At 42.5% G+C, this 25,374-nt stretch overlaps 2 protein-coding genes across 2 annotated transcripts; both read right to left on the minus strand.

The window, feature by feature from the left end:
• Positions 1-3,162: 3,162 nt before the first annotated feature.
• Positions 3,163-11,532, minus strand: fndc7a (fibronectin type III domain containing 7a). The gene is made up of 14 exons (XM_084368742.1): positions 11,460-11,532; positions 10,955-10,973; positions 10,472-10,729; positions 8,876-9,136; positions 8,048-8,305; positions 7,626-7,880; positions 7,088-7,342; positions 6,719-6,976; positions 6,325-6,582; positions 5,949-6,203; positions 5,589-5,852; positions 5,423-5,452; positions 5,220-5,256; positions 3,163-3,854 (listed from the first exon to the last, which is right to left on the minus strand). The coding sequence occupies exons 1-13, from the start codon at positions 11,514-11,516 to the stop codon at positions 5,225-5,227; spliced, it is 2,460 nt and encodes an 819-aa protein (XP_084224868.1). The 5' UTR covers positions 11,517-11,532; the 3' UTR covers positions 3,163-3,854; positions 5,220-5,224.
• Positions 11,533-15,828: 4,296 nt separating this feature from the next.
• On the minus strand, positions 15,829-25,264 carry aknad1 (AKNA domain containing 1). The gene is made up of 23 exons (XM_084368225.1): positions 25,233-25,264; positions 24,801-25,067; positions 23,118-23,357; positions 21,727-22,904; positions 21,552-21,626; positions 21,316-21,463; positions 20,683-20,831; positions 20,550-20,609; positions 20,331-20,464; positions 20,041-20,233; positions 19,568-19,734; positions 19,110-19,268; positions 18,694-18,853; positions 18,441-18,535; positions 18,136-18,335; positions 17,930-18,044; positions 17,658-17,831; positions 17,368-17,474; positions 17,113-17,235; positions 16,896-16,997; positions 16,565-16,679; positions 16,275-16,443; positions 15,829-16,186 (listed from the first exon to the last, which is right to left on the minus strand). Exons 3-23 carry the CDS (start codon positions 23,320-23,322, stop codon positions 16,016-16,018), a joined length of 3,999 nt encoding a protein of 1,332 aa, XP_084224351.1. The 5' UTR covers positions 23,323-23,357; positions 24,801-25,067; positions 25,233-25,264; the 3' UTR covers positions 15,829-16,015.
• Between the last annotated feature and the right edge of the window lie 110 nt (positions 25,265-25,374).

Genomic DNA, 25,374 nt, shown 5'->3' on the forward strand with positions numbered 1-25,374 from the left:
ATCAAAACAGTCAAATGATAGCAAGCAAGCAAATCATGTATTAACTCTTACTTTAAGCGCTTTTAAAAAGTTACAAGGAAAAGGGGGAATCGTATCATCTATCTTTTAAAATAGGCACCCAGGTACTACTATACACTTAAATCTAATATCAGCAGACACTTCAGAGTGTGTGCAGTTTATGGGTGTATGGATTAAGAGGCTAAAGTGCCCTCTTGGATTCCCCTATGGTTTATAAAACATGATTAAGTTCCCCCTACAATGCCCTTCCAGTGGATGAAATGTGGTGAAATGTCCCCTAGGGTGCCCCACCGCCTACAGCTGGTGCCCTTTCTATTGTTTGACACTTGCCCCTGAAACATCCTGAGTTCACCACTGCTCCAGTTTCACCCATCATGTGTTGAAATTCCTGTGAAAACTTTGTATCTCATCTACATGTGATGTAAGAAATGATTCAAAGAAGCGTGTCTCACTCCAGGTGAACATAGTTCATTATTCATGTTTAATGTAGTTTCAGATAAATGCAAAACATTTTTATAACTTTTGTTTAGTGGAGAGAAATCTTCACTGCCATGTCAAGTGTTACATAACAGTAAGCCGGCCTATTAGGTGTCTGTCCAGGTATTTTTACAATTCCCAGCAATCCTATTGTTGTAAGAGAGGATTTGTAGTACTTCTGCCTTAAAGCTGTGTTTCAGTTTCAGTGAGTCAGAGTATTCATTTAAAAAAGATGACATGCCAACCATAGACTGGAGCGTGTTCATCTTTGATTTGCTTTTTTTGGATATATGTGATGTTCGCAAACATACACTGTAAAAGCGTGTTGTGAGAAAGTCTAATTGATTAATAAATGCAGTTTTATTGCTCACTGTAATTAATAAATCAAAGATACTTTACAAAGGTCACTTTTGAGACCCAGGATATTGAGACTAGAAACTATAATGGGCCTTTATCACCGGCTGAAACGTTTGGCTACAGGGAGTTCCTGTTCGTAATACTGTATGTACATTACACCAACTCTGAGCCTCGTGTATTCTGCTGAGGATGTTACATAAATGAAAATGATAGCGTGTTGCGTGTTGCAGTGTGTGACAAAGAGAGCTGTAGACAATAGGTCCACACCTATATGTCCTCTCCGAGCTCTACCCACTGCCTGTGTTTGTTTTCAGCACTATACCTCCTATTGTGAGCGTGCAGATCATCACTGTGAAATGAGGGTCGAGTAGCTATAGTTCGCCCACAAGCAGGACGAAATGTTCTTGCACGCACGTGTAAATTCAGCCATGTATTTGTTTGTGAAAGTCCACCTCTGGGATTTTGGGCCAACGTGCTTGTTTTGGTCGAATATATAACAACATGCAGACAGGAAGAAATAAACCTATATTGTACAGAATATTACACAGTATATAAATAATCCAAACTTGGGGGAAAAAATAGGAAAACAACGAAGAGTCTGCTGAAATCTAAAAGACAAAATCAGCTGTAAAAACACAGCCAAGTGAGGTGGGATACAGTGAACCTGGGTATTTTAAATACCAAGTCGAATCAATCGCTTTCTGAGCTATAATTCAGTGTGCAGATACTAAAATCAACTTCTAGTTTTGTACCAAAGAGTACAAAAACACACAATGGCCCTTATCTAGATAAGGGCCATTGTGTGTAGGCCATTGTGTGTAAGGGCCAGATTCAGTGGTCCCCAGAAAGTGTAACTGAACCACTATGGTGATTTTATGACTTGTCCTTCAGCAGCACCATCAAGTTTGTGGTTTTAGATAAAATGCAACTACTGTGGGATGGATTACCACAAAATGCTCCATACGTTCATATCTTCCCTCAGGAGGATTTTTTGTATTATTTATTTCAATTTTTTCACATAGGGTGTTTGTCCTATACTTTGGTTTAACTGACGTCCTCATCAGCTGCAGCTGTACTTCGTATTTACTGCTAATTAGCAAGTATGATGAACATTTTCAACATACTTGCTAAACATTAGTTTGTTAACATTTTCACTGTGAGCTTGTTGTCATGCTCGTGTTAGCCTTTAGCTTAGTGTCTATTCTGTACTGTCAGTCGTCTTAAGTACAGCCTGACAGAGCTGCTAGCACTTGTATTCTTATCCACTGTATAATCTTCTACATAATAGTTTTGATAGTTGAATGTTTTTTTATCCAGATTCTGATACAAGTTTTCCAATAAGTGATGCAGGGGGAAAACATTTACTTTTAAAAATGTTTTATTCATTTTAATTTATGATTTTTGGTTAAAATATACTGTGATTTTTATATCAATGTCCATACATTGCTTTGTAAATGCTGTATCTGAATATGGTCATGCTAATAAAGCCCATTAGATGTTGGCAGCAACAGTGAGTTGTAATAAACTGATTTTCTTTCAATGGTGATTAAGTGTTTACATCACATCATCATTGGTGACATGGGGAACATAATGTCACATTACATCTAAAGGAAAGGGGTACAGGTACAGCAAGTGGCAGGGTACTGCAATGCCAGCTGAAAAACCTTTCCACTCCATTAAGTAAAATTCTGCTCTACCTCGTTCTTCTGAGAGTAAGTCTCAAATAAAAGGACATCTGTTAAAGAAATTGGGAGTCTTGGAGACATTCAGTTATTTTCTGTGTGTATGTATTATAGTGTGCTAAACTCAAAACCTTTGATCAAAACCAAAGATTACGAATTAAAAAGATGTAAGCAAGCAAATCATTAATTTGTAATTTACAGAATTCAGTAACAAGCAGCCTGAAAGTGTTTCTCTTCTGTTTTAAAGAGGTTGTCAGTCAGCTAAGTAAGCCAACGAGCCTGATTGACAACCCCCTGAAATGTGTAATACGTGCAGAAAGCTCAAGCAGAGACACTTTGGTCAGTTGTGCATGTTTTAAGGTGCGTGAAAGTCCATAACAGCCCTATTTGAGAAAGTTTCTCTGATTTCTTTCTGGATTATTTTTGGAGGACTGATATAGCTCATGTATCCAACCTCTCACACCTGAACAAAACATCTCTTCATAAAGAAAAACCCAAAGCAATGTGATTGACAGCACACAGTGTCGTAATGTTAAAACGATGTGCTTTATTATTGTTGTCGTCTGTCAACTGAGAGAAAAACATAATCCAATGAAAGCAGAGTTAACATTGAATCTATCTCCAGCAATCTGATCAGACGTATCATCCACAGGACTCGCCATGCATGACTCCAGGCTAACGTGATGGATACCTGCTGCTCCACTTTTTAACCCCTTTCTTGGTCACCAACCAGCTTTACAACCCAGACACATCATACAGTACAGCCGCCGTATGGAGGTCCTCTACTTGGGGGAAGTCCTAAAAACATTTTTTTTTTAATCCATTTTGTCTTTGACTGTCTATAATACACATTTGTTTGGAGGTGTCACTGTAAAGTCTCAATTTCTGCCACGATTTCCTCTTTACTAGATGTTATTACATGTTGAGGTTACATCAAATCTCATTACAAAAGGGCAACTGCATTAATCAAACACAACAAATTGCAGAGCAGGGAGTAAAACAACATGCAGCCTACTGTGAAAAGAAATATTTCATAGAGAATAGAAGCATATTTTTCAAATACATTGGATAAATGCAACAGTTGTTTATTTAAAAGCCCTCTTTTATTCATCACACTGTTTAAATGTAATGTTTTAGTTTGTTTTTTTTATATTTCATTAGCAGAAACAGTTTGTCAGCTTTTCCTGCAAACAGCAGTAACAATAAATCAGTGACATTCCTGAACAAGAGTGATATTTCATCTGGGTTTATTCTTCACAGTTGCCGTTGGTGAGTTTTCTGTCCATATTGGGTGGTGGTGGTGGTGACGAGGGATGTTTCCTGTAGGGCAGAGAAAATGATCAGTGTGGAGTGGTTGAATGGTTATTAAAATATCTCATCATAGCTTCAGTGCTGATTCATCTGACTCAGTAAGTGGGAAAAACACTTTCTTTATGAAGTGAGAGTAAGGTATGAATCATTGATAACTTGATATTTAACGAATCGTCGATGAGTAATTCCTGAAGCTGTGATTTGAGGACTGTATAGTTGATAATGTTGAGTTACTCGAGAACAGACTGGGAGATATTACATTCATTAATCATTAGGTAATGATTAATTCATAAATATCTGTATTTTGACATACTGACCACTTTCTTCATGAGCTGTTCGAGCACATACTATTGATAACTCATTAAATACTAATTATTTAATCATTAGTTACTCTTGTTATGCCCCGATATATATTGAGCAGCTGGATCAAAGCAGCAGGATGAAAGTGAGGCCCGCGGCAGCGGGCTTTCTATTTTTAAAGAATAATTATATATATTTGATGTGAACATAATGATCACCATATTTGTTGAGAATCCTGCTGTCTTGATTGGATCTGATTGTTATTAACGAACTACTTGTGAACTCCCAGGACAAACTCAGTAGCTACTTTTCATAATTATGAAGTGATGAGGGACTACTGAGTAACTAATGATGAAGTAATTAGTAATACACAAGTCCACACTAGTTTCAATCATTAACTAATGGTTCATTAATACAGTATCTCCCAGTTTAGTTTATAGTCCTTGATTAACAGTTACTCAGGACTCATTAACAATTCATTAAATATCAGGTCGCCCCTTTTTCATTCCTTACTTCCTCAGTAACCACTCACATTGTTGTGTACCTTATTGTGAAGTGTTACCTGACACTTTATATGCAAAAAGCAGAATACAGCTTTGTCATACTGAGTCACGCTCCGTTAAATATCTATCACCTTACATCCACTCATCACAGACACAATAAGAGGTCTGTGTCACGTTCCTACAGCAGCTCTGACTCTGCATTTACCTGAGTCACGTTCCCTCATTTCTCCCCCCCGTGTTTTATAGACGGACACGAGATGTCCCAGAGGTAAAGACAGACAAAGATCAGCCTCACATGTGCTTGTCTGTGGTCTGTTTCTGCTTTTCTTCTACTCAAATATTCACACCTATTTTTGTACCGGTGCACAACAGGCACAGCCAGTTTATTCCTTCTTGTGATGTTCTCACAAAATACCCTTCAAACTGTGGATTAGCACAATGGATGCAACCTGTGAAAGCTTATATCAATTCACAATCCCAAAATTCTGTAAGGTAAAGCATACTGTTTGTCTCGGCTTGTTACGTAACTTGGTGTCCATGCAGTCAGAGGACTGAATAACAGTAAACTTACCACACTTAATCCAAACTTCGTCTTCCACGACTGATTACTGGAGAAAGAGAGATTAGAGATTTCAGAAACAAAGTGCTTTTGAGTAGATCGAAATATAAATGATGTATCGTGACATAGTATAAAAATATATATGATATGTGCATCAATCTTCTCATCTGATTCTTAACAAAATGCAAATAAATGTAAGTTTAGACGATACTCACCCATGCCAGTATTACTACCATGGCAGTGAACTGAGAATATGACAAAAATTAACACATTAATGCAGCTGTTACCACAAATCACACACAAATGAATTATTAAGAACTAATGAAGTGAGTGATATGAATGATTTCAGATTATACACATTTCTTGCCCATTATGACTCACCTAAGTACGTCCTGGGTTGACAGAAGCTCACTTTGATCCCGTCCTGTCCCACTGGTGCCACCACCACTCGGTAGACGTCCCCACATTTTTCCTCCTCGATGTCGCAGTATCTGCTGCCGGCCGCTGCGTTACAGGTGTAGTTGGCTCCTGTCCCGTACAGATCTACCGTGTGGTTATGTATCTGCGGGCCCAAAGAGCGCCAGTGCACCCTGAGAGTGTTGTTGGCCCTGCGGTAGAGCTTGATGTTTGTCGGACAACAGGGACCTACGAGAAAAGAGTGTTTGAGAAGCAGAGCTGTTAGTTCAGGATCATACTGGTGTTTTTGTTTCTGTGTCTGCGTGTGTATGCATTTGTCCTCACTGGATGAGAATCCACGATATTTGCACTCTGACATGTGTCCCGTGCTGCTGATGGCCTCCAGGTTGACGCTGTAGTTGGTGCCACAGGTGATGCATCCCATCAGGCAGTGGGTGTCCAGGGTGTGGCACTTGGCGTGTCCGCGCGAGGACATCAGGGTGGTGATGTAGGAGCGGGCGCCGCCGCCGGGTGACCAGGTCACGTTGGTCATGGCCTGGGTGACCTGGGTCACGTGCACTGACATGGGGCAGCAGGGACCTACAGGTGTGTATAATGAGAATGATTTGACTGATGCTGCATTTTATTTTAATTTGTGGGATAACTCAGGACAGAACATGCTTTAAATGTTGTGGGCTTTGTAACCAACAACCAGTCATACCTGTTTCCAAAGGTTTACTGTACCCGGGCAGACTTCTCCCCACAGTTGTAGCAGCCACTGCAATGACCTCATAGGTTGAACCGCAGGGAAGCTGTGTGAGTTCACAGGAGCCGTTTCTCGAATGGCAAGTGTGTGTGTCATGGCGCCCAGTTGCCTTGATGGTATAATTTGTGTTGGGGGTGTTGGGGGTGGAGAAGAGGACTCTGTATGTGGAGTTGCTGATCTGCGTCATATTCAGGATCTCTGGAGCACAAGGAGCTGCAGGAGGACGGACAAAAATAAATATGTTGATGAAGTACTGATATATTAAAGGGGCTCTGCTGAACTTTTGTGCTTGTATAGACCCCCTTTAAGAAGCCCCTCTGCTTTTGTGTATGTGGAAAAGTACCAGTACCTGTCCCATGTGTGGTTGCCATGCAGGTTCGGTTGCATCCTCGTAAGTCGCTGCAAGGTGTGACGGTCACAGAGTAAGCCGTGTTGCACATCAGATCTGACAGCGCACACACTGGCGCTGTGTCGTTGCAGTGGATGACATCGTCGGTCTGAGCCGCCGTTGTCTCGTACAGCTCGGCCCCTTTGACCGGCGTCCACATGATCTCCAGGGTCTCTGTAGACACCAGGTTTATGGTCACATCCTGTGGGCAACAAGGAACTGGGGGGAGAGGAGGTGAGGAGATAGAAAGTTGAAAGAAAGTTGTAAGTCGCTACAAAATGAAAGCCATGCTGATGTCTGACAATGCCATTGTTGAGTATGAAAACTAACTGGTGGTGTAGTTGCGGACGTGGGAGTAAGGGCTGGAGCCGGCCTGGTTGTAGGGGAAGACGGTGGTGAGGTAGGTGTAGCCACACATGCAGAAAAAAGGGCACGTGGTTTCAGTGGTGTTACAGGAGTCCTCCATCCCGTCGTCCCTCTTGATGAAAGCCATGTAGTACTCCACCAGTGGCACCTCATCCCACACCACTGAGCAGTTGCCTGGGCTGGGCTCCGTCACCCAGATTTGCTCTGGGAGACATGGATCTGTTGGAGAAAGGGTGAAGGAAAAATAAGAATGGTCATCACTTGTTGAAGAAAAAGTGAGGCATTTTGGGAAAATATGCTCAGTTGCTTTCTTGCCAAGAGTCAGCCGAGATGATTGATACCACTTTCACGTCCATAAGATAAATTTATAGCTAGAGATAGCAGACAGTTAGCTTGGCTTAGCTTAGCTTAGCTTAGCTTAGCGTAAAGACTTCAACTTTACTCTTAGCAAGAAAGCAAATGAGTGTATTAAACATGTATGATTTGTGTGTGACATCCTCACATGTAATGTAGTCTTCTGATGGGGAGGGGCTGCTGGGACCAGCCCTGTTAAAGGCTGTGACGGTGATGGAGAGGTTCTGGCCACACTCCACAGGTGAGATGAAACAGTGACTTTGACCTGCTGAACTACAGTTCTGGCCGTTACTAGTCCAGGCAATGTAGCTCTCTGCCCCTTGCACTGGCCCCCAGTATACTGACAGAGCAAGAGACCGACCCTGAGTCAGTTGGACGTGGGTCACATCGGGACTTGTAGGACCTGGAAATGAAACCAGAAGAGAATGAATGACCAGACTGGAAAAACAAAGACATCAATATAGTCTTCTAAGGGCGTTTTTACTAATGTTTATTACAAGGACCTTTATATTATCAGTAACAGTTTGGGATTGTTGTGGGTTTTCTATCAAGCGTTCTCGTCGTGCTTACGTGTGATCTGGCAGACAGTGAGGTCGTCTCCAGCTCGGCCCTCAGAGTCCCAGGCCGTGCCCTTGATACAGTAGGTAGTGCCTGCCTCGAGGTCATCAAAGGTCACCATGGTGTCACTGGTGTTCATCTTGTGGCGGGAGCTGGAGCCCTCCCTGATGATGCAGAGCGTGTAGAGGACGGCGTGCTCCACCGAGGGCCAGGTCACGAGGATGGTGTTGTTGTTCGGGGAGGTGGTGTTCAACTCGGGTGGCATCACCACTTCAGACAGGTGCGGAGAGACAGTGATAAGGGACAATGAGAACAATTTAAAACGGACAAACACACAGATTTCTTATCTCTACTTTCTCCCTGACTATTTTTTTTGTAAGAGGTGTGAAATGGAAACAATTTCTCTGTGATTATGTTACATTCAGTTCTCCTTCGGGAAGGGAGACAACCCAGTTCTCATGGTTTTGCTTTTCATATTATGAGAATAGTCTAGTGAGGAGGCATGGATACAGTTACCACCGTCCTGCGAAGAGTAGAGACTCTGTGACAATGGGCGGTGAAATGACATGCCGCTATGACCGGCGGAGTGAGATAACAAACTATTGTCCTACAGGAACAACAGCCGGGCTACGTTTCACTCTTCATACACATGTTGAATAAACTGCTTCGAACGTGTCTCAACAAGTGAAAGTGGACTGGAAGGTTATTATTCCATTTTTTAGATAATCAGAAATGATATGATCAAAAATATGTAGTATGAATCTTCTATTAATTTTTGAAATGCTGACGCCACAGTGTGAAGTGCGTGCAGGACTCAGGTGTAAGACAGTTTGTCCGTACCTGTCCTGGCCTGGATGGGCAACGAGGGCTGGCTCCTCCCCCCAGAGTTGACGGACATGGCCCTCAGCCTGTAGTCTGTGTAGGGCTGGAGCTGCACCACCGTGCCCGGGGAGCCGCTCACCGTGGTCTCAGAGAAGAAACCGCCGCTCACCGACTCCGCCCTCAGGATGTAGCTGGTTGCCCCGGAAACCTCTGTGAACTCCACGGTGATGCTGTTGCTGAGTTTGGAGTAGGCCTTTTCAATGCTGGGGACCTCAGGGGCTGATGGACACATCAGTCAGATAACAAAGTACAATGCTTTTAGGTGGTGGGATGTAACATTTACTCTACTACTGTACTCGAGTACAATTTAGAAGTATTTCTATTTTTCTTCAGTAGCTTCTCCTCAAACTATTTCTACGCAAGATTCAAGTATAATCTTTCAGAAAACGTGTTTCTTTTAGCCTGCGACTCCCACAGATTACTGCTTTCATGCTCAGACCCCTCCTTATTGGACCTCAGCTCCCACATAACTCCAACTCGCCTCTACTCTATTACATTTAATAAAAACATATTGCACTTTTCTACATTTACTTGCAAGCTATGAATTGTTTTGTTCTGGGGCGGCTTCGGCTCAGGAGGTTGAGCTGTTGCCCACCAATCGGAAGGTCGATGGTTTGATTCCAGGCCCCTGCTGTCTACATGTCGCACTACCCTTGGGCAGGATACTGAACCCCAAATTGCTCTCGGTGGTTCTTCCATCGGTGTCCTGATGAGCAGGTGGCACCTTTCATGGTAGCCTCTGTCACCAGCGTATGGATGTGTGTGTGAATGGGTGAATGCTGACTTGTGTTGGAAAGCGCTTTGAGTGGTCGCTAAGTCGAGGACGGTGCTATATAAGTACAGTCCATTTACCAGTTAAACTTAAATAATACTAAAAATTGGTTTGTTTTGTCTGATCGGGAGTCCAAAACCCAAAGATATGCAGGTTGTTTTGATATAAAACAAAGAAAAGGAACCAGAGGATTGTTGCCATTTTATTAGAGAATTATGATTTATAGATTACGGAAATAGTTGCAGATTAATTTTCTGCCAATCGTTTTAGCTGTAAACATATGAGGCATTCCTTTACAGATTAGCTCACTCAGCTGAAATGATAAAATGATGCTTCCACGTCGGTGCATCACTGATATTAGTCAAATAATATCTTAAAATTGAATGACACTGACGTGAAGTGATGAATTATACTTTTACTTTTGATGCTTTAAAGGTTAAAAGGTTTATTTATTAGTCATTATGACAACAAAATGAATTTTAAGTCCCTTTATGCTACACAAGAAAAAGAGAAGAACCTTTAGCTGGATACTGAAGTGTTTTTACGCAAAATAACACAGTCATTTGAAAAATAAAGACATTTCCACCATGAATTGATGTTGAAAGGTCACAAAGTGCAGTGTCCCCCTGCTCGTCCCCCTTGATGGTGAAATAAAACATACCCTCTCGTGTAAAGGACTGGAAAAATGTCTTTGTCTGTCAAGTGCTGCCAAATTTCTGGATCTGACTCACCAGCAGGAGTCCGTTTACTCTCCTTTACCCCTCCTTGCTGCTGTCACTGACCTGTTGTCTCCTCTGTCTTTGCACTGCTGAGCACATTGAACGCATTGTCCATGGCCTCTAGCTGCACGGTGTACACCGTGTTGGGCGACAGGGAGTTGACTGAGCCCATCACAGTGTTGCCACCGAACTGAGCGAAGACGGATCGTTCCGGAGAGTTCTTGGGTGTTGCTATGATCTTGTAGGAGCTGGCACCGGTGTGGTCGCTCCACCGCACCGTCATACTCCTAGATGTGACCGCGAACACTGACAGAGTGATGTCTGGTGGAGATAGAGAAGAAAACAATGATGGGTACAATCAGCATTTTCTATTCTTGTCAAAAAAATTGCCTGGTGTCATTAAAATATGGAAATTTGTATTATTACAGAACAGAAGTTTAATCCACATTTTTTTGTTTGCATTTCAAATGAAAGGATGTTGAACAGTATTTCAGTTTGGGATGGTTATAAAACATGTTAAGTCACATGTAAAAGAATCTAATTTACCATTTTCAGCAGCACAAATCTGAAAATCACAAAACATAACAAGTTAATGAATGAAACAAAGAAATAACTTGATCATAAATGCAATGTTTTCAAGACTAAGGACATCATTCCGAGGGTAGGAGGCTGCCGGTATTTCACATTATATCCTGAGGCAAATTATGCCCTGTATCATGTTCTCGGAGCATGAGAGGCAGCAGGCTGCACATTACCTTCACTCAACACAGATTTCAGGACTGGTCAGCGCAGGTATTTCTTTCAGGTCGGAATGAATTTGTCTATTGAGCTAAGGTTGGGCACGCCACACGCACTTGTTGAAAGCAGTGACACTCAAAAGAGCCTGTGTTCATGTATTTCCTCTCTCTACACACTGCTGTTGTTTATCTGGATATGTGAAATATGCATCACATCAAAGACAGGACAACATGCCAAACTACAGAAAATGCTATTTGTTGTGCGTTTTTGTTGAAAAATTGAAGTGTGCATTGAGAAAATGATCACTTCTTACCTCAGTGAAGGTCAATAAAAGCAAAAGTTTCAGCATCTTTAACTGTGTTCCTCCCATGTCTTCTTCTTGCCTGGAGGCGATACGTGTGATGCTGTTTCTCAAAATGACTTCAGGGAAGACGCTCAGGCTTAAATTTGTCTTTTTTCTCTCCCCTCTCTCTCTCACTCTCACTCACTCCCTCCCTCTCTGTCTTTTTCAGATGAACCGACAGGTTCGTTATTGTTTCAGCAAATACCAAAGAGCCCAAAGGCTGTAACTCCTCCCCCTCGGGGCTGTTTGGGTGTCCTATCAGGGCGAGGCAAGGAAGCTCACCTTCGTGAGATGAGGATGTAGATAAAGCAATTGTGTTGCAGACTTTTTTAACTTTTTGTTTTTACGTCCATGTCTTAAAAAATACACTGACAATGCAAACTGTTTCCTGTCTTGTAGTCTGAATGTTGTTGCATTTAAAGAAACATTGTTAACATCCCATTTGAGAAATATGCAGCCTTATAACTTCAGGCCAAGTGACAAGTGGTGGCCTACTTCTGTCGCTTTTGTGCAAAGATGTTTTATGACTCGGTTAACAATATTTGATTTCTCCTGGATTCCACACCCGTGATAACTTGTGAAAGATGAAACCTCTTTCTTTGTAAAGCAATTCATCATGTAGTCCTCGATTTGTCAGTGCTTGCAGAAAGCTATCAAAAACACTTAAAGCTTTATGATTTCATATTTATATACACTATACTATGGTTATGGATATCATTTGCAAGACATTTGCTTTCAATGTAAGAAAAAACATCTAGTTGTTTTAACTTAAAAATCTTAAGTTGACTGAATCTGAGAACACAAGTTGAGGTAATTCTGAAATGATTCAAAACAAATAAACTTTTCTATTCAGATTAAGATGATATCAATTCAGTTATACTTCAATCCTGCAGTTCAGTTCACATTTAATTATCTTGTTAAGTCAACACAATCTTTCACTTTCTTTCAACTGGAGATCCAGAGCTGAAAATACTTCATCTACAGTTCAGTCTACCTAAAATATCTAGTTTACCTGACTCAGTTATCAGAGCTGCTTGTTTCAGCATTGGTGCAGAGACGAAACCACTCCCAGTAAATCTAATAAAAGTGCGAGGAGATAAAGACTGAATTTAATACCAACCTTCAACATGGTGAGCAATATTTTCATTATTGTACAAGTAAACAACCGTGACTTATCTCATACATCGCTTATGTTTCTTTAATGAATCAAAAAACTTCAAGTTAGAAGAGCTTATGTTTCTAAAATAGTCTGAGAATAAAAAATATACATTTTCCATTTAGTTAACTTGAAATAAATAAAACTTAAATTTATGTTAAGTTAATCAGAAAAGATTAAGTAGATTTCATGACTTTTTACAGTGTAGATGCCCTCGACCTATTCGACTGGGAGCTGAAAACCTTATTCTGGGCCTTTGATCATCTGGTTGGTCGGCTAATCAGCCCATTCGTTAGTTATGTCTGTTGCGTCTATGTGGCGGACCCTGCCACCTTTCTAGCTTCTGGACACTTGACTTCTGGCTCTTCTACAGAAGTGGTTGAATACTCCTGCCTTAGGGAGTATAATTATTAATTTCTCTGCATGTGGATAAAGTAAATTCATCTGCTTCAGAGTCAACTGGGGGAAGGACTAGGATAATATCATTTCTTTTCCCTGGTGGCCGAGCGTCTATGTCAGGTGTGTATTATGAAGACGAGCTGGGAGGATCCCTGAGGTTCGGCGATGGACAAACTCTATTGTGCATAAAGGGCAAAAGGAGAGAGCTGATCCAACTGAACTTCACACGCATGAGACAATCACTGCTTTCAAACTGTTTAAGGAACAAAGAGTGACAGTGTCAGATTCCCCAAATCACCAGTTTAAGTGTTTATAGGATACTTCAGTGTGCGGTAAATGATACTGACAATGATTTTTATCGCCAGGTTAGGACAAGTTGGATGAGGCGTATCCTAAAAGGATAAAGGAAGACATTTTTAGTGTGTCTTACAACTACAGTCACATGTTCACATGTTCTTTGAAGCAGTTTGGACAAAAGCCACAGTCCTTGTTGTGTGCAGAAATATACTGAAGGCTCATCTGACGTTAATATGAGGCTTCAGCAGTCTGAGTTCATTAAATCAGACTACTGATAGTCGCTTTAGGGCTAAATTCCCTTTTTGTGTTTCTCTAGACAGTTTCTGTGATCAGATGTGCCAGATGGTTAAAAAGCAAAGAGGGAGTTTCTGACTAAATAGGCTGTAATTTTGGCAGAAACTAACTTGATGCCTCATCACCTTCAGATAAACACTGGAACACAATTTTTGCAGGAAATGAGGACTGTGGATTTTCAGTCCTATTACAAACATTGAAAGCACATTAGGAGAAGATCTTTTAACATCCAGTTTGAACCAGACCAGAAGGCAAGTGTTGCTTCCTGTGGTGTGATGAGTTTAATGAGCACTATGAGCTCATGAAGTCCTCCACATCTTCCATCTGGGTCGCCTCTCTGGGCTCTCAAGCGAAGCAACTGGCAAAACTAACATAATTGTGATGAAACTTCATCAATACTGGAGAATTTCCCTCTAAAGGTCTTTTACCCTCAGTGACTTCAGAGAGTCCTTGTGTCCTGTTAAATAAAGACGAACGCTCCTCTGTAAAGGAGAAGCTCTTGAATAAATCCCCAAGATATTGAGTTTTAATAAAGGCTCCTTTAACTCCTTTGAAGAGAGAAACTGAAAAAATGTTGGGAAGGACCACAACACTGAGACCCCTCCTTCATGACTAAGACACGGCGGTGCCAAGTTACTTTTTCTTTTCAAGTCCTTAGAGCGTTTGTTCCGATAAGGACATGAAAATCATACAAAGATATTCCTATAAATGAGAAAGAGGAGGAGGAGGAAGTGGTGAAATAGCAACAGTTTTCCACATGTCTTGCTACCTGTTCGGTACTGAATTAATGAGTAAAGGAAGTTATTTCTGTAAACTGAAAATGTCATCCACAGTAACACGAGTCGCTGAAACTGGCTGGTGTTTTAATGTGAGAGATTTAATGCTTCACTCTGAGCAGTCTGTGCTGTTGACGCCTGCAGGTTAGTGAATTTCATCTGTCCCTTGAACAATCAGAGGGGACAGTTCAGGTATGTTGTTTAGACACATCTCCTTTCCCGATACCCCTCTTAGAAGAGTTTACAGTGAAAGTCGATACCCAGCAACAAAAAGTGAACGGGGCCCGGCACCCAGCAGGCGACGGCGGCGACAAAGCCACGCAACAGAAACTCAGTAAGGAGACACTGTGTCAGCAGCACCCACAGGCCAGCAGGACGGGCATTAGAGGCGTCAAATGAGCGAATTAGCGAAGAGGACAAAAGCTGATACACATCGAACTAAAGGCAGAGAGGGACTTACCTGAAATGTAATATTAACAATCTGACCTAGTTTTAATTTAATTTCACTTTATCTCCTCACCCTGTGGCTGCCTGAGTGTATGTGATAGCTGACAGGTGGGAGTCAGGTGGAAAACAAAGGAAAACAAAAGGATTAGATGACACTGACATGGAGCATTGTGTAAAGATAAAGTTTATGTTTATTGATGTAATGCTGAGTGACACGACTGTGTGACTGATGTCGCCCACCGAAGGGCACATCTGGATCATTTCGTTCCTCCTTTTGAGCTTTCAGTACCACAAACATTACAGATGAAAAATAAATGAGGGTCTGAGTGAAACATTGAACTGTATCGATGTGATTTTGGCCTCATATCGAAAAAATCTTGTCAGAAAGTGAGTTTGCCCATTATAGTTCATGTAAGGTATTATTTTGGTCACATTTCACAATACAGCTGCAATGATTAGTCAATTAATCGATTAGTTAATCTCAAGAAAACTAATCGCCGGCTAGTTTTACAAACGATTAATCATCTGTTATTTGTCATAAACTGGTTCCAGCTTCTCACATGGAAGGATTTGCTGCTTTTCTTTGTCAAGTATGATTATTATTATATATATATATATATTATTACTTTGGCAGGGGCGCCCCCAGAATTTTTATATGGGGGCTAAAAGGGGTCACTGGGGGGTGAAACAATTATATCACTGCACTTTGGGCTGTGGGGAATTTTAATAAGCATTTTCTCACTTTTTTTGGCATTCGATGGACTAAACAATTTCTCAATTAATCATGAAAATAATCAGCAGAATTATCGACAATGAAAATAATCATTAGTTGCAGCCTCAGTCTGCACACATTTCAGAAACAAATTGGGACACTTGAAGATTAAAGGGGCCAAAAGACATAATATCAAAATGTAAATGTATGTCAATCTAAACTAAATCCTGTCTATAGATAAAAAATATGAATTTGCTATAAATTCCCCAGGTTTTTTATTTTTACAGTGTGATTTCAGGCTTTTCAGTGTATTATAAATATACAACCATGTACAAAAGCAATAAGTTAAGACAAACAGGTCCATAAATAACTCATCCAATCAAGATATAGCTTACATATGCATCAGGTTTCAGACTGATGATTTAACTTATCTGTACCCTGCTTGTTATAACAGCTGGTGTTTCCTGCCCCCTAGTGGCTGTGAGCTGTGTAGCTTCCTGTGGAGCTGAGCCTTGGCCAGATCAGCTGACAGTCTCTTTGCCATTCTGTCTGTGGTCCTCTTCATGTTTCGAGCCATCTCAATAGCCTGATCTAGAGTCCTGTTCATTTCCTCCTCCTAGAAAAACAGAAGTAAACCTTCCAATGATGCCACATTAACAACAAATTGATGCTGAGCAGCAGAAAAGCACGTGGACAGATCTCACCTTGCTCCCTCTGCGTCTGCCTGTCCTGCTGCCGGTCTTTGAGGGCACTGATACAGGTGACAGTGTCCGCTGGAAGTACACATTACTGGGCAGGAGCGCCGAGTCCGACTGGGTGGAGCGCTTCCTGTGATGGGAGGAGGGCTGCGGCGGTGGCTCCCTCACTTTATAGCTGGATATGAGATCAGACAGCGAGACAGATGGAGAATGACTCCACTGTGACAGAACTATCTCATGATAAATATCTGCCGGCTGTCAGCGAGTGATGTGTTTGTGTCATCAGCTGTGTTCACCTGGCAGGCAGGCTGCTGGAGGAGCCGTAGCCGACCTGGAGGAGAGGCTTCTGAAGAGATGGAGAGGAGAAAACAGACCATCTCCCCCTGGAGTGAAGACTCTCCATGAAGGCTGCTGACCGCAGAGACATGAGAAGCACGACAGTATGAACACTAATAAAACATAATGCTGAAACACACCCTGGTTTTTAGTTTTAAAGAGCGTTTTATAATGACGGTGGGGACAGCCTGCCTGTTTGTGTCGAGGCTGTAACATGAAGCAGCAGACACAGAAAAGTATAAACCTAAAAATAAGCACAATACGAGACCCTTAAATGTTAAAAACACTTACTCTGTGGTCTCTGCCTGGCATGGCTGTCAGAAGCCTCCTTTTTCCCCTTTAAAACCGAGCTTGTCAGACCAGAGTTTTTCACTGATCCATCTCTGTCTGACCCTGATGGAGCGTAACACACATACACACAATATCCCCAGGTAAATGACATACATAAAAATCATTTCAGACACAATTAGGCTGTTTACATAAAGTGAAAAATGGCTTGGGCTCTGACCTCTGTTGGACTGCAGTGCCCCGTGAAGTTTATATTGAAACTCAGGCGCTCTCCTGCTCCCTACAGGCGAATCGCTCAACTGCAACATGCTCTCAGAGCCGGCTGTGTCACCGCTGTCTGTACCTGAAGAGCAAACGTCCAAAACCGGAGCACAGAGGACGGAGGGAATATGAGCATGCACACATATATATAGTTACAGATGGAGAGACATTGGTTTTCTGCATTCTGCTCGTGTGTGTTGTGGTGGATCACTACCTTTGCTCTTGCTGGGGTCCATGTCTGTAGAGATCCAGTCCTCTATCTTCACCTGACTGGAGCTGAGATCGCTCACATTCTGTCTGCTCCCCGATGGCTTCCACACACTGGAGGTTAGAATAAAAATATAATACAAATAATAACGACTAACAATGAATAAAAGTGTCTTTCACCTTGAATGTTAGGATATTACGATCAGGTAAACCCTATGAACCAAATGTACACCCAAATAATGCCCATTATCCTTCTATTCCTCCACTATGACCAGCCTTGCAGGATCAGCTTCCCACCTGTTGCAGGCTGGCCTGTGGTGGCTCCGCCCTCTGGTTTTAGACCTGCGCTCCTGTCTGTATTTGGAGGTGAGATAGTCCATCTTCTGTGCTAGGTGAGGCAGCTGGACCAAGCCGTCCTCGAGGTCCTTCTTCAGCCTGGACACCTCCGACTGCAAGGCCAGGATCGCCTCACTAAACACAAACGAATGCAGATATGCATAAGATGACGCTTAAATCTTCAGTACACTGGTGAACCCCCCAACACTGATTGCTCCGTAGCATATACTGACCTATTACAGGAGCAAGAATACAGCGGGCTGCCTCTCTCTTCTCCATCCATGGTGGTACTGAGTACAGGTTCAGATACGTGGTGATTGAGCCGGGAAGGCGTGGTGCGCTCAGATCCTGTTCGATCAGTGGTGAAGAAGCGTTCATCACTTCAGTATTAACCAAAGATGAAATAATAAGAGACTTGCTTTAGGACTGATTTGCTCACCCTGCAGCCTGACTGAAGGCTCCTTAGTGGTGCTCTCCACCCATCGCTCCACTGCCGCCGCTGCACCACAGGGCTGTGTTTGGACAGACGGGTGGGGACTGGCCCACCGCTGGCTGCTGATGCTGGCTGAATGGATGGCTGTCTGCAGGTTGGAGCAGGAGCCCTCACTGCTACTTAAAGCATCATTCTGGGACTGCACGCTGCAGATAGGAGGTTCAAGCTTTAGTTAGTCATTATCTACTGAAGCTCATTTTATTAATCACTTCAGAAAGTATCTTATTGTTGCTGTTTATATGGATTTGTACCTTTCTGTGAGCAGATGTGGTTGAGATGCTCCAGAACCTGATTGGTTCAAGTAAGAGCTCCCAAATCCGCTGTCTGTCTCTGGGCTCACAATCCTCTGCAACCCAGAAAGAAAGGGACAGTTCACCACTAAACCAAAAAATGTTCCCTCTTACCTGTTGTGCTATTTATCCAGTTAGATTGTTTTGGTGTGAGAAAAATACATTTGAAAAACTCAAAACATCAGTTATTAGTCAGTCATTATCTGTGCCTGACCTGTGATACAGACGAGGTGTTGAGAGGAGGCTCTGAGAGGCTGAGGGTGTCTGGGTCTCTGGGTGCATCAGAGGAAGAGGAGACCTCCACAGCCAGACTCACACAGTCACCCAGATCACATTCACCCACTGGGTTCAGGACACTATCCGGGGTGCTACGACTGCAGCAACAACAAGGAGTGAGATATTTCAACATTTAGAGGCTGTAAGTTGAAAATGAGGGGAGTTTTAACAGCACATGCACAGTACATGCTTGCTGGATTTACAATAAAAAACAGTGTGCAAAAGTAGCTCACTTACACTGCGACAGGATTACAAGCAGGATTACTAGTATGAACCATGCACTATTTAAGAGAACCCACAAGCCAATCGAGTCAGTTCCATCTTTTATATGGACTGTAACATCACCACACTGACCTGTCGGTAGTCCGCTGCGTCTGTCTCGAGGATGACCTGGCTCCACTCAAGTACGCGAGGATGTTACTGTGATCTATTGCCTCCGACAAGACGGAGTTGGTCCCCTCTTCAGCCTCAGCTGCCTGGATGTCCCGTCCCTCCAGAGAGCCCTGTGAGCTCCTGAACCAGGACAGAGAAGAGAGCAGAGACTCAAACACTGGGTGGAATCGAACACCAACACCTGACACACTATCTGCTCCACAGGAAGGCTGAGAACGTGCCTATTGTTTGAGCACAAACACACACGCAAGCACCACTCAGAACATCAGTAGATGGACAGAACAGTGACAGTGATGAAACATGCATATTTATATTCACGTATCATATTTAGGATTACTAGTTTCATTTTTTCTGCATATACACTTATATTTAAGTGTATAAAGGAAATATTACTGGAGCTTTTAGAATATTTTAAGTACTTTGAAAGGCAGCTGCTGTGTCCAGTACGCTTCAGTGAAGAGTCAGTTGTTATGAGTTCAACACTTTGCTGTAATCCATCATCTCCATGGACCTCACTGGCCTCATCAACCTCTTCTTTCCGTGACTCTGTCTCGTAATCCACAGTGGAAAACCCTGCACATGGTCCCTGAAACATGAGACCCAGTCAGATAATTTGCAGTTAGTGTAATATTACACACACACACACACACACACACACACACACACACACACACACACACACACACACACACGTGCATCCGGGCTGGAGTATGTAAAATGAGTCATTGTGACTGTATTATAATGTTAATGTCAACGTGCTGATTGGACAAAAAAACTCAAAAACTAAATTAAAAACTTAAAATAAACACAGACAAGCAAGTAGAGTCGTCATGTCTGAGTCAAGTCGAGTCTCCTGTCAGTGAGGCAGTGAGTGTGTCAGAGAGGTGATTACCTGGTGCAGGGATGGTGGAGGTGAGGGTGTGGGCATGCAGAGAGGACTGGGCTTCACGTGCAGCTCCTCCTTCATGTGTGTGGGAGTGGAGGATGACTGGGGTGGAGAAATCTGCGCACACACGTTTCTGTCTATCATCTCCTTTATGTCCTCAAGGTGCATCCCTATCCTGAATATGTCTCCCTCCACCAGCCTGCACATGTTTCAACACACATAAAGACGCATGAATGGATGCATTAACGTGACGCTGACACATTCACACAGGTACAAAGAAGCGAGGTCACTTTCACCTGTTTGGGTCGAAGGTGCCGGTGTTCCTGGACAGGCCCATGTAGTTTTGCATCTCCAGAGCTCGGTGCTCTTCCTTCTTACTGATGTATTTTCTCTCCAGCTGGTCCTGAGCCTCCATCATGCTCCTCAGCATCTGACAATGGACACATTTTACATTATGCACATGCAGAAGAAAAAGGGGAGAGTACACTACTACTGAAGAAGTAAACACTCCTCACCATCTGCTGTTCTGCTGTGCTCACTGACATGCTGCCGACACTCAATTTGAATTCTTCCACCTGAGCAGAAGAAGAAGGTTAATAAATTATTTTAAGATTCTGTTGCTTAGTAATGGCTCATCTTCACGCTTACCGTCTGCATGAACTGGCTGATGATGTCTCTCAGCTCGGCAGTCATTCTTTCACCATCACTGGGACCCTCCTCAGGCTGGCTGGAGGAAGCTGTGTTCACCTCTTTAATGTTGCCCTGAGGGGCCAGTTCCACTTTCTCACTGCAGTTTTCTAAAAAAACAAAGCAGCGATACACACAATTAAAGGCTGGATAGAAGTCTTTGATAAACTTCTGCATCTACGTCTCATCTACCAAACATGTACAGATAATGATTATGAGATTATTTTAAGGTAAAAAAGTGACATAATGTTGCTTTAAGTATTTCAATTCTCCAGTCCACAGTGGTGGAAGAAGTACACTGATCCTCAGTGATGGAATGAAACTAAGTACATTTTCTCAAGTACTGCACTTAAGGACAATTTTGAGGGACTTCACTTGAGTATTTCTATTTTCTGCTACTTTATATTTCCCCTCCACTAGATTTAGATGTTGTTTTCACATAATTAAAGTGCTCCAAAAGGAAAAAGAAAAGATGTTTGTGTTTCTACAAGATTGTCATCTGACTCCACACGTCTCTATGGCAACCTTCACCGTGTAATTTGCAGGTAGCGAAGCAAAGCGCTGACCTGTCATAATATCAGATGTCAGACGTACCTGACGGGGGAACGTGAGGAGCAAAGGATTCAAGATGGCTTCCCTCGACTGCGGGTAAGTTTCCCTGATCTTCATCATCATCATCATCATCGTCATCGTCGTCGTCATCGCTCTCAAAACAAAGCATCAGATCTGAGGAGGGCTGAGCCTGTGAAAAAACATCCATACATGTGAAGCTTGAATTCAAAATATGACTCTGACATCACGGCTGATTAAGGAAACATGTTTTTACTTACGTTGGTTCCAAGTCTCATTTGATCTATAAGGTTCTCTGCCTCAGCATATTTGGTTAATAATTTATCATATTCAGCCTGAGGAAAATAGGAACGAGACAAATGTTGTAGTCACATGTCTTATACAACACTCATATTTGTCAGTGTTTGAGGAAATGAAACTCTGAATGTTTTCTACCTGCAGGTGATCCACCAGAGCTGGAGGAGTCTTGACCTCGTCTTTGAACACGTATGGCTTCTCTGATGGCTGGATTGAATCCTCCAGGACTCTGCTGATCAAATCTAGCATCCCTGGAGAGGACTGTGCTCTGTGCATGCTGCTGGGACTCTGGGGAACAGGTTTGGCAGGTCCACTTGGAGTTTTCGGTATTTTTACCTTGGGGGCGACCTTGGAGAAATCAGGGCGCGGGTAATGGACTTGGCCTTGGCCATACTTCATCTCGCTGAAGGACCTGGTGCGCACAAGCGGGACTCTCTGAGCCTGATCGTCCTCTTCGGTCTGTTCCTGCTCTGCCACATCTACATCACTACCTTCCCCACCGCTCTGCTTGGACTCCACACTTGCAGAGCTGGATGTAACGCTGTCAGCAGAGGTGACTCTATCAATTTTCCTCTCTACTTCTTCCTCTAAACTTGAATTTTTAGATGCAGTATTACTCTTTCCATCATTCCTGCTGGAGCCAAAACTCTCAGAATTAACCTCAGATTCACATGCAGGGCTCTCTGGGTGGTGACCATTAATTTTTGAGCTGTTGTGTGTTGGAGCCAAGCTCAAAACAGTGTCATCCACGCTCTCCAGCAGGGAGACCTCTGGCAGGGTCTCTGCCTCGATCAGCCTGCCTGACCGCAGCAACTCCTCCTGGGAAAAGTGTCGCAGCAACAACTGGTTAATGTCTGCAGGAGGACGGGGGCATGATGGGGCAACCTCAATAAAGTGGTCCTTTTTGGTGTCGGCATCCTCTTGCGACAAAGCTGCAGGTTTCTCAACAGAAACCAGGGGTTCAATAACATCATCTCTATTTATTGTATTACATTCAGCCAAAGCAGGAAGATCAGGACTTGCATGAACAGTTTCTCTTCCATCAGAGCTCATGTTGCTCTCAGATTCAGCTCTCTGGTTGAAGTAGAGGCTCCCAAGGTCACGGTCATAAGGTAGGTCGTCCTGATCCTCGTCGCTCGTGTTCTGCCCCAGGTCCTCAAACCTCTGGTTCAAAGGCGGCTCATCCTGCATGGTGTTCGGTCTTCTGGCAGACACGTGCAATAAGCTGTTCTTGCTCTCTAGCACTCTCTCACTCTGACTGCTGACATTACTGGACTCCGAGGAGGTGACGTCCAAACCCGACAGCTCTGAGCTCTCTGTTAATTACAGAACGACATTAAAACCAAATTAGAGGGTTTTTGTAGATTTAAGCCTTGTATGTGCACATACTTGGGCAATAAAGCTGATTCTGACTCTGATATGTGTTTTAACACTGCACAGAATGATTTGACCATCCATAACAAGCTGCTTCAACATCCATGAAAAACATAATCAAATAAAAAATAAACAGCGGTGACTCCCGGACTTACCACTGAGATGGATGCTGGCCTCGGAGGCAGCAGACTCGGCCTGGGACAGATGTAAAGCTAGAGAATTCTCAAAATCACTCAAGTGGAGACTTTCATCCTCACTCAGGTCCACAAAGATGCTCTGCTGGATGCACTTCTCCCAGAGCACAGTGGGCTTGTCCTCTCCCTGAACATCCTCGTCCGAGTCCTCCAATTCTGCCTCCATGGACCCTTTGTCTGTAGCACAAAGTGTCACTTCACCTGTGTGAAGACAGGGGGTAAGGAAGGAGCGTGGAGCACCTGTTCATCACTTAGCAACGCAACTTGTGAGCTGACAACATTGGATCAAAATGTGCTAAGCTGTCAATTATTTAACAATCAATGCATTGTGTGGGAAGTGGTTTGCGTGACATAAGTTCGCAAGGTGTTTGTGTGGAGGTTACGATAAAAGTCCTGCTTTTTAAATCATAGTTAGGTAAAAAGTGAAGTGGCAACTAACAATTATGTTCAGTGTTGATTAATCTGTTGACAATTTTCTCAATTTATCGATTCGCTGTTAGAAAACTGTGAAAATGTCATCAAATGTCTTGTTTTGTCCACAACCAAACAATATTAAGGGAAGAAACAGGAAAATATTCACATTTAAGACACTTGAAATAGGCTTGGGGTGATATCCAACATTTTATATCACAAAATAATCCGGAAAAAATATCGCAATAGGCGACAATATCGTTGATACGCTGTTCACCTCTTTACTTCTCCCTTTGCAGCAACACATACCTATTTAACACTTTTAAATAACAAAACAACATTGAACAAGAGCTTTTATATGAGAATGAAAACTTTAGTGCAAAGAATGAATTGCACACACGACAGAAAGGCCTTCAATATTAGATGCAGCTAACTGGTTCAGCCAGGGCCAGCCAGGTGAGAAATAACACTGTTATAAATTAAAAAGATTACAATTAAAATACAGTCGGAGCAGTTCCTCCAAGGACAAGAAAAACACAGCTGGTCCATATTCGACATTGTGATAAATATTGCATATAACAGCAAATATTGTCATATTCGATCATATCGAAGTCTAGCTGGAATCAGTGAATTTTGACTTTTGTTTCCCTTAAGAAATTACTCAAATTGATTAATCAATTAGCAAAATAGCTGACAACAAATCGATTATTCTGTCAATTGTTCCAGCTCTGGTAAAAAAAAAAAAGTGTTGCCAGCAAATATCAGTGTCACAGGTTTGGATTACTATAAACTTATGTAATTGTAAAAGCATTTGAATGTTGTAGATATTCATATTCGGTTGTATTGTTTAACCCAGATCAGTGCATCATATTTTATAAACTGATGTGTTTTGCATGTAAAATCACAATGTGTGTATAGTGATACTGTCAGTGCAGAAACTATATCTGTCAAACATAAATGCAATGAAGTAAAAAGTACACTATTTCGACTTGTGGTGGCAGAAAATGAAAATAATCAAGCAGAATTATCTCATGATCATACAGTGCAGTACTTGAGTAAATGTACTTAGTTACTTTCTACCACAGGTGAGTGATGAGGTGTGTGTGTGTGTGTGTGTTTTTAAAGCTCAATAAAGCAGCCTAGTCTACAACTACACACCGCAGAGTCATTAAAGCACTTTCAAACATCACTTCACTCTCATGTTGTGTTATTGTTATTGTTGTGGTAACTTACTCGGGTCTTGAACTGGTCCTCCAGCAGCATTAGTTTTAAGTTGGTCCGACCCACAGCCATGCTCTCGCTCCTGACATCACCATGTTGTAACCAGCTACAGTACTCCTGTCTCTTTCTGTCCTGACATATGGCTTCTCGGGCAGGTTTAGTTTCGGTGGCATCATTAATAATGTAGCAGCTCTGGAGCGTCTGGAGGCGGACCGGACCGGGCCGGGCCGGGCAGCTGGACAGGCACGGGGTCTGGTTGCTTGGTAACAGTGGGGAAGCCTCCAGCAGAAAGGAGTAAAGCGAAGATAGTTTTTAGACAAGAACAGGACTTTTTAAGTGAAATACGCACATTTTTATTATATTTTAAGAGTTATGTGTGAGGGGAAGTTTGCACCCTCACTTTCCTAAACGATGCACATCGGAAATGTAGTGTTTTGTGCTTACTTTGCAGGAAAAAAGGTGTCATAAATCCATCATACTTGACCAAAACTGCCACTGAGTCTGACAGACAGCCCAACGATGACAACACGTCATTTATTTTATCTTTAAATCCATTGGTCCAATGACTGTTATGTGGGCGTGGCCA

Source organism: Pagrus pagrus, assembly GCF_965226575.1.
Source record: "Pagrus pagrus genome assembly, chromosome: 12".
Lineage (NCBI taxonomy): Eukaryota > Metazoa > Chordata > Actinopteri > Spariformes > Sparidae > Pagrus > Pagrus pagrus.

Excerpts from the sequence above, each read along its gene's own strand:
- fndc7a (XM_084368742.1), bottom strand. The coding sequence starts at position 11,516 with ATGGGAGGAACACAGTTAAAGATGCTGAAACTTTTGCTTTTATTGACC. Across the intron at positions 8,306-8,875 it reads GCCCATCCAGGCCAGGACAG|TGGTGATGCCACCCGAGTTG; the intron begins GTACGGACAAAC and ends ACCTGTCTGAAG. Across the intron at positions 6,583-6,718 it reads GGCAACCACACATGGGACAG|CTCCTTGTGCTCCAGAGATC; the intron begins GTACTGGTACTT and ends GTCCTCCTGCAG.
- aknad1 (XM_084368225.1), bottom strand. The coding sequence starts at position 23,322 with ATGGAGGCAGAATTGGAGGACTCGGACGAGGATGTTCAGGGAGAGGAC. Across the intron at positions 21,464-21,551 it reads AAATGAGACTTGGAACCAAC|GCTCAGCCCTCCTCAGATCT; the intron begins GTAAGTAAAAAC and ends GTTTTTTCACAG. Across the intron at positions 16,998-17,112 it reads GGCACTGCAGTCCAACAGAG|GGTCAGACAGAGATGGATCA; the intron begins GTCAGAGCCCAA and ends ACGCTCCATCAG.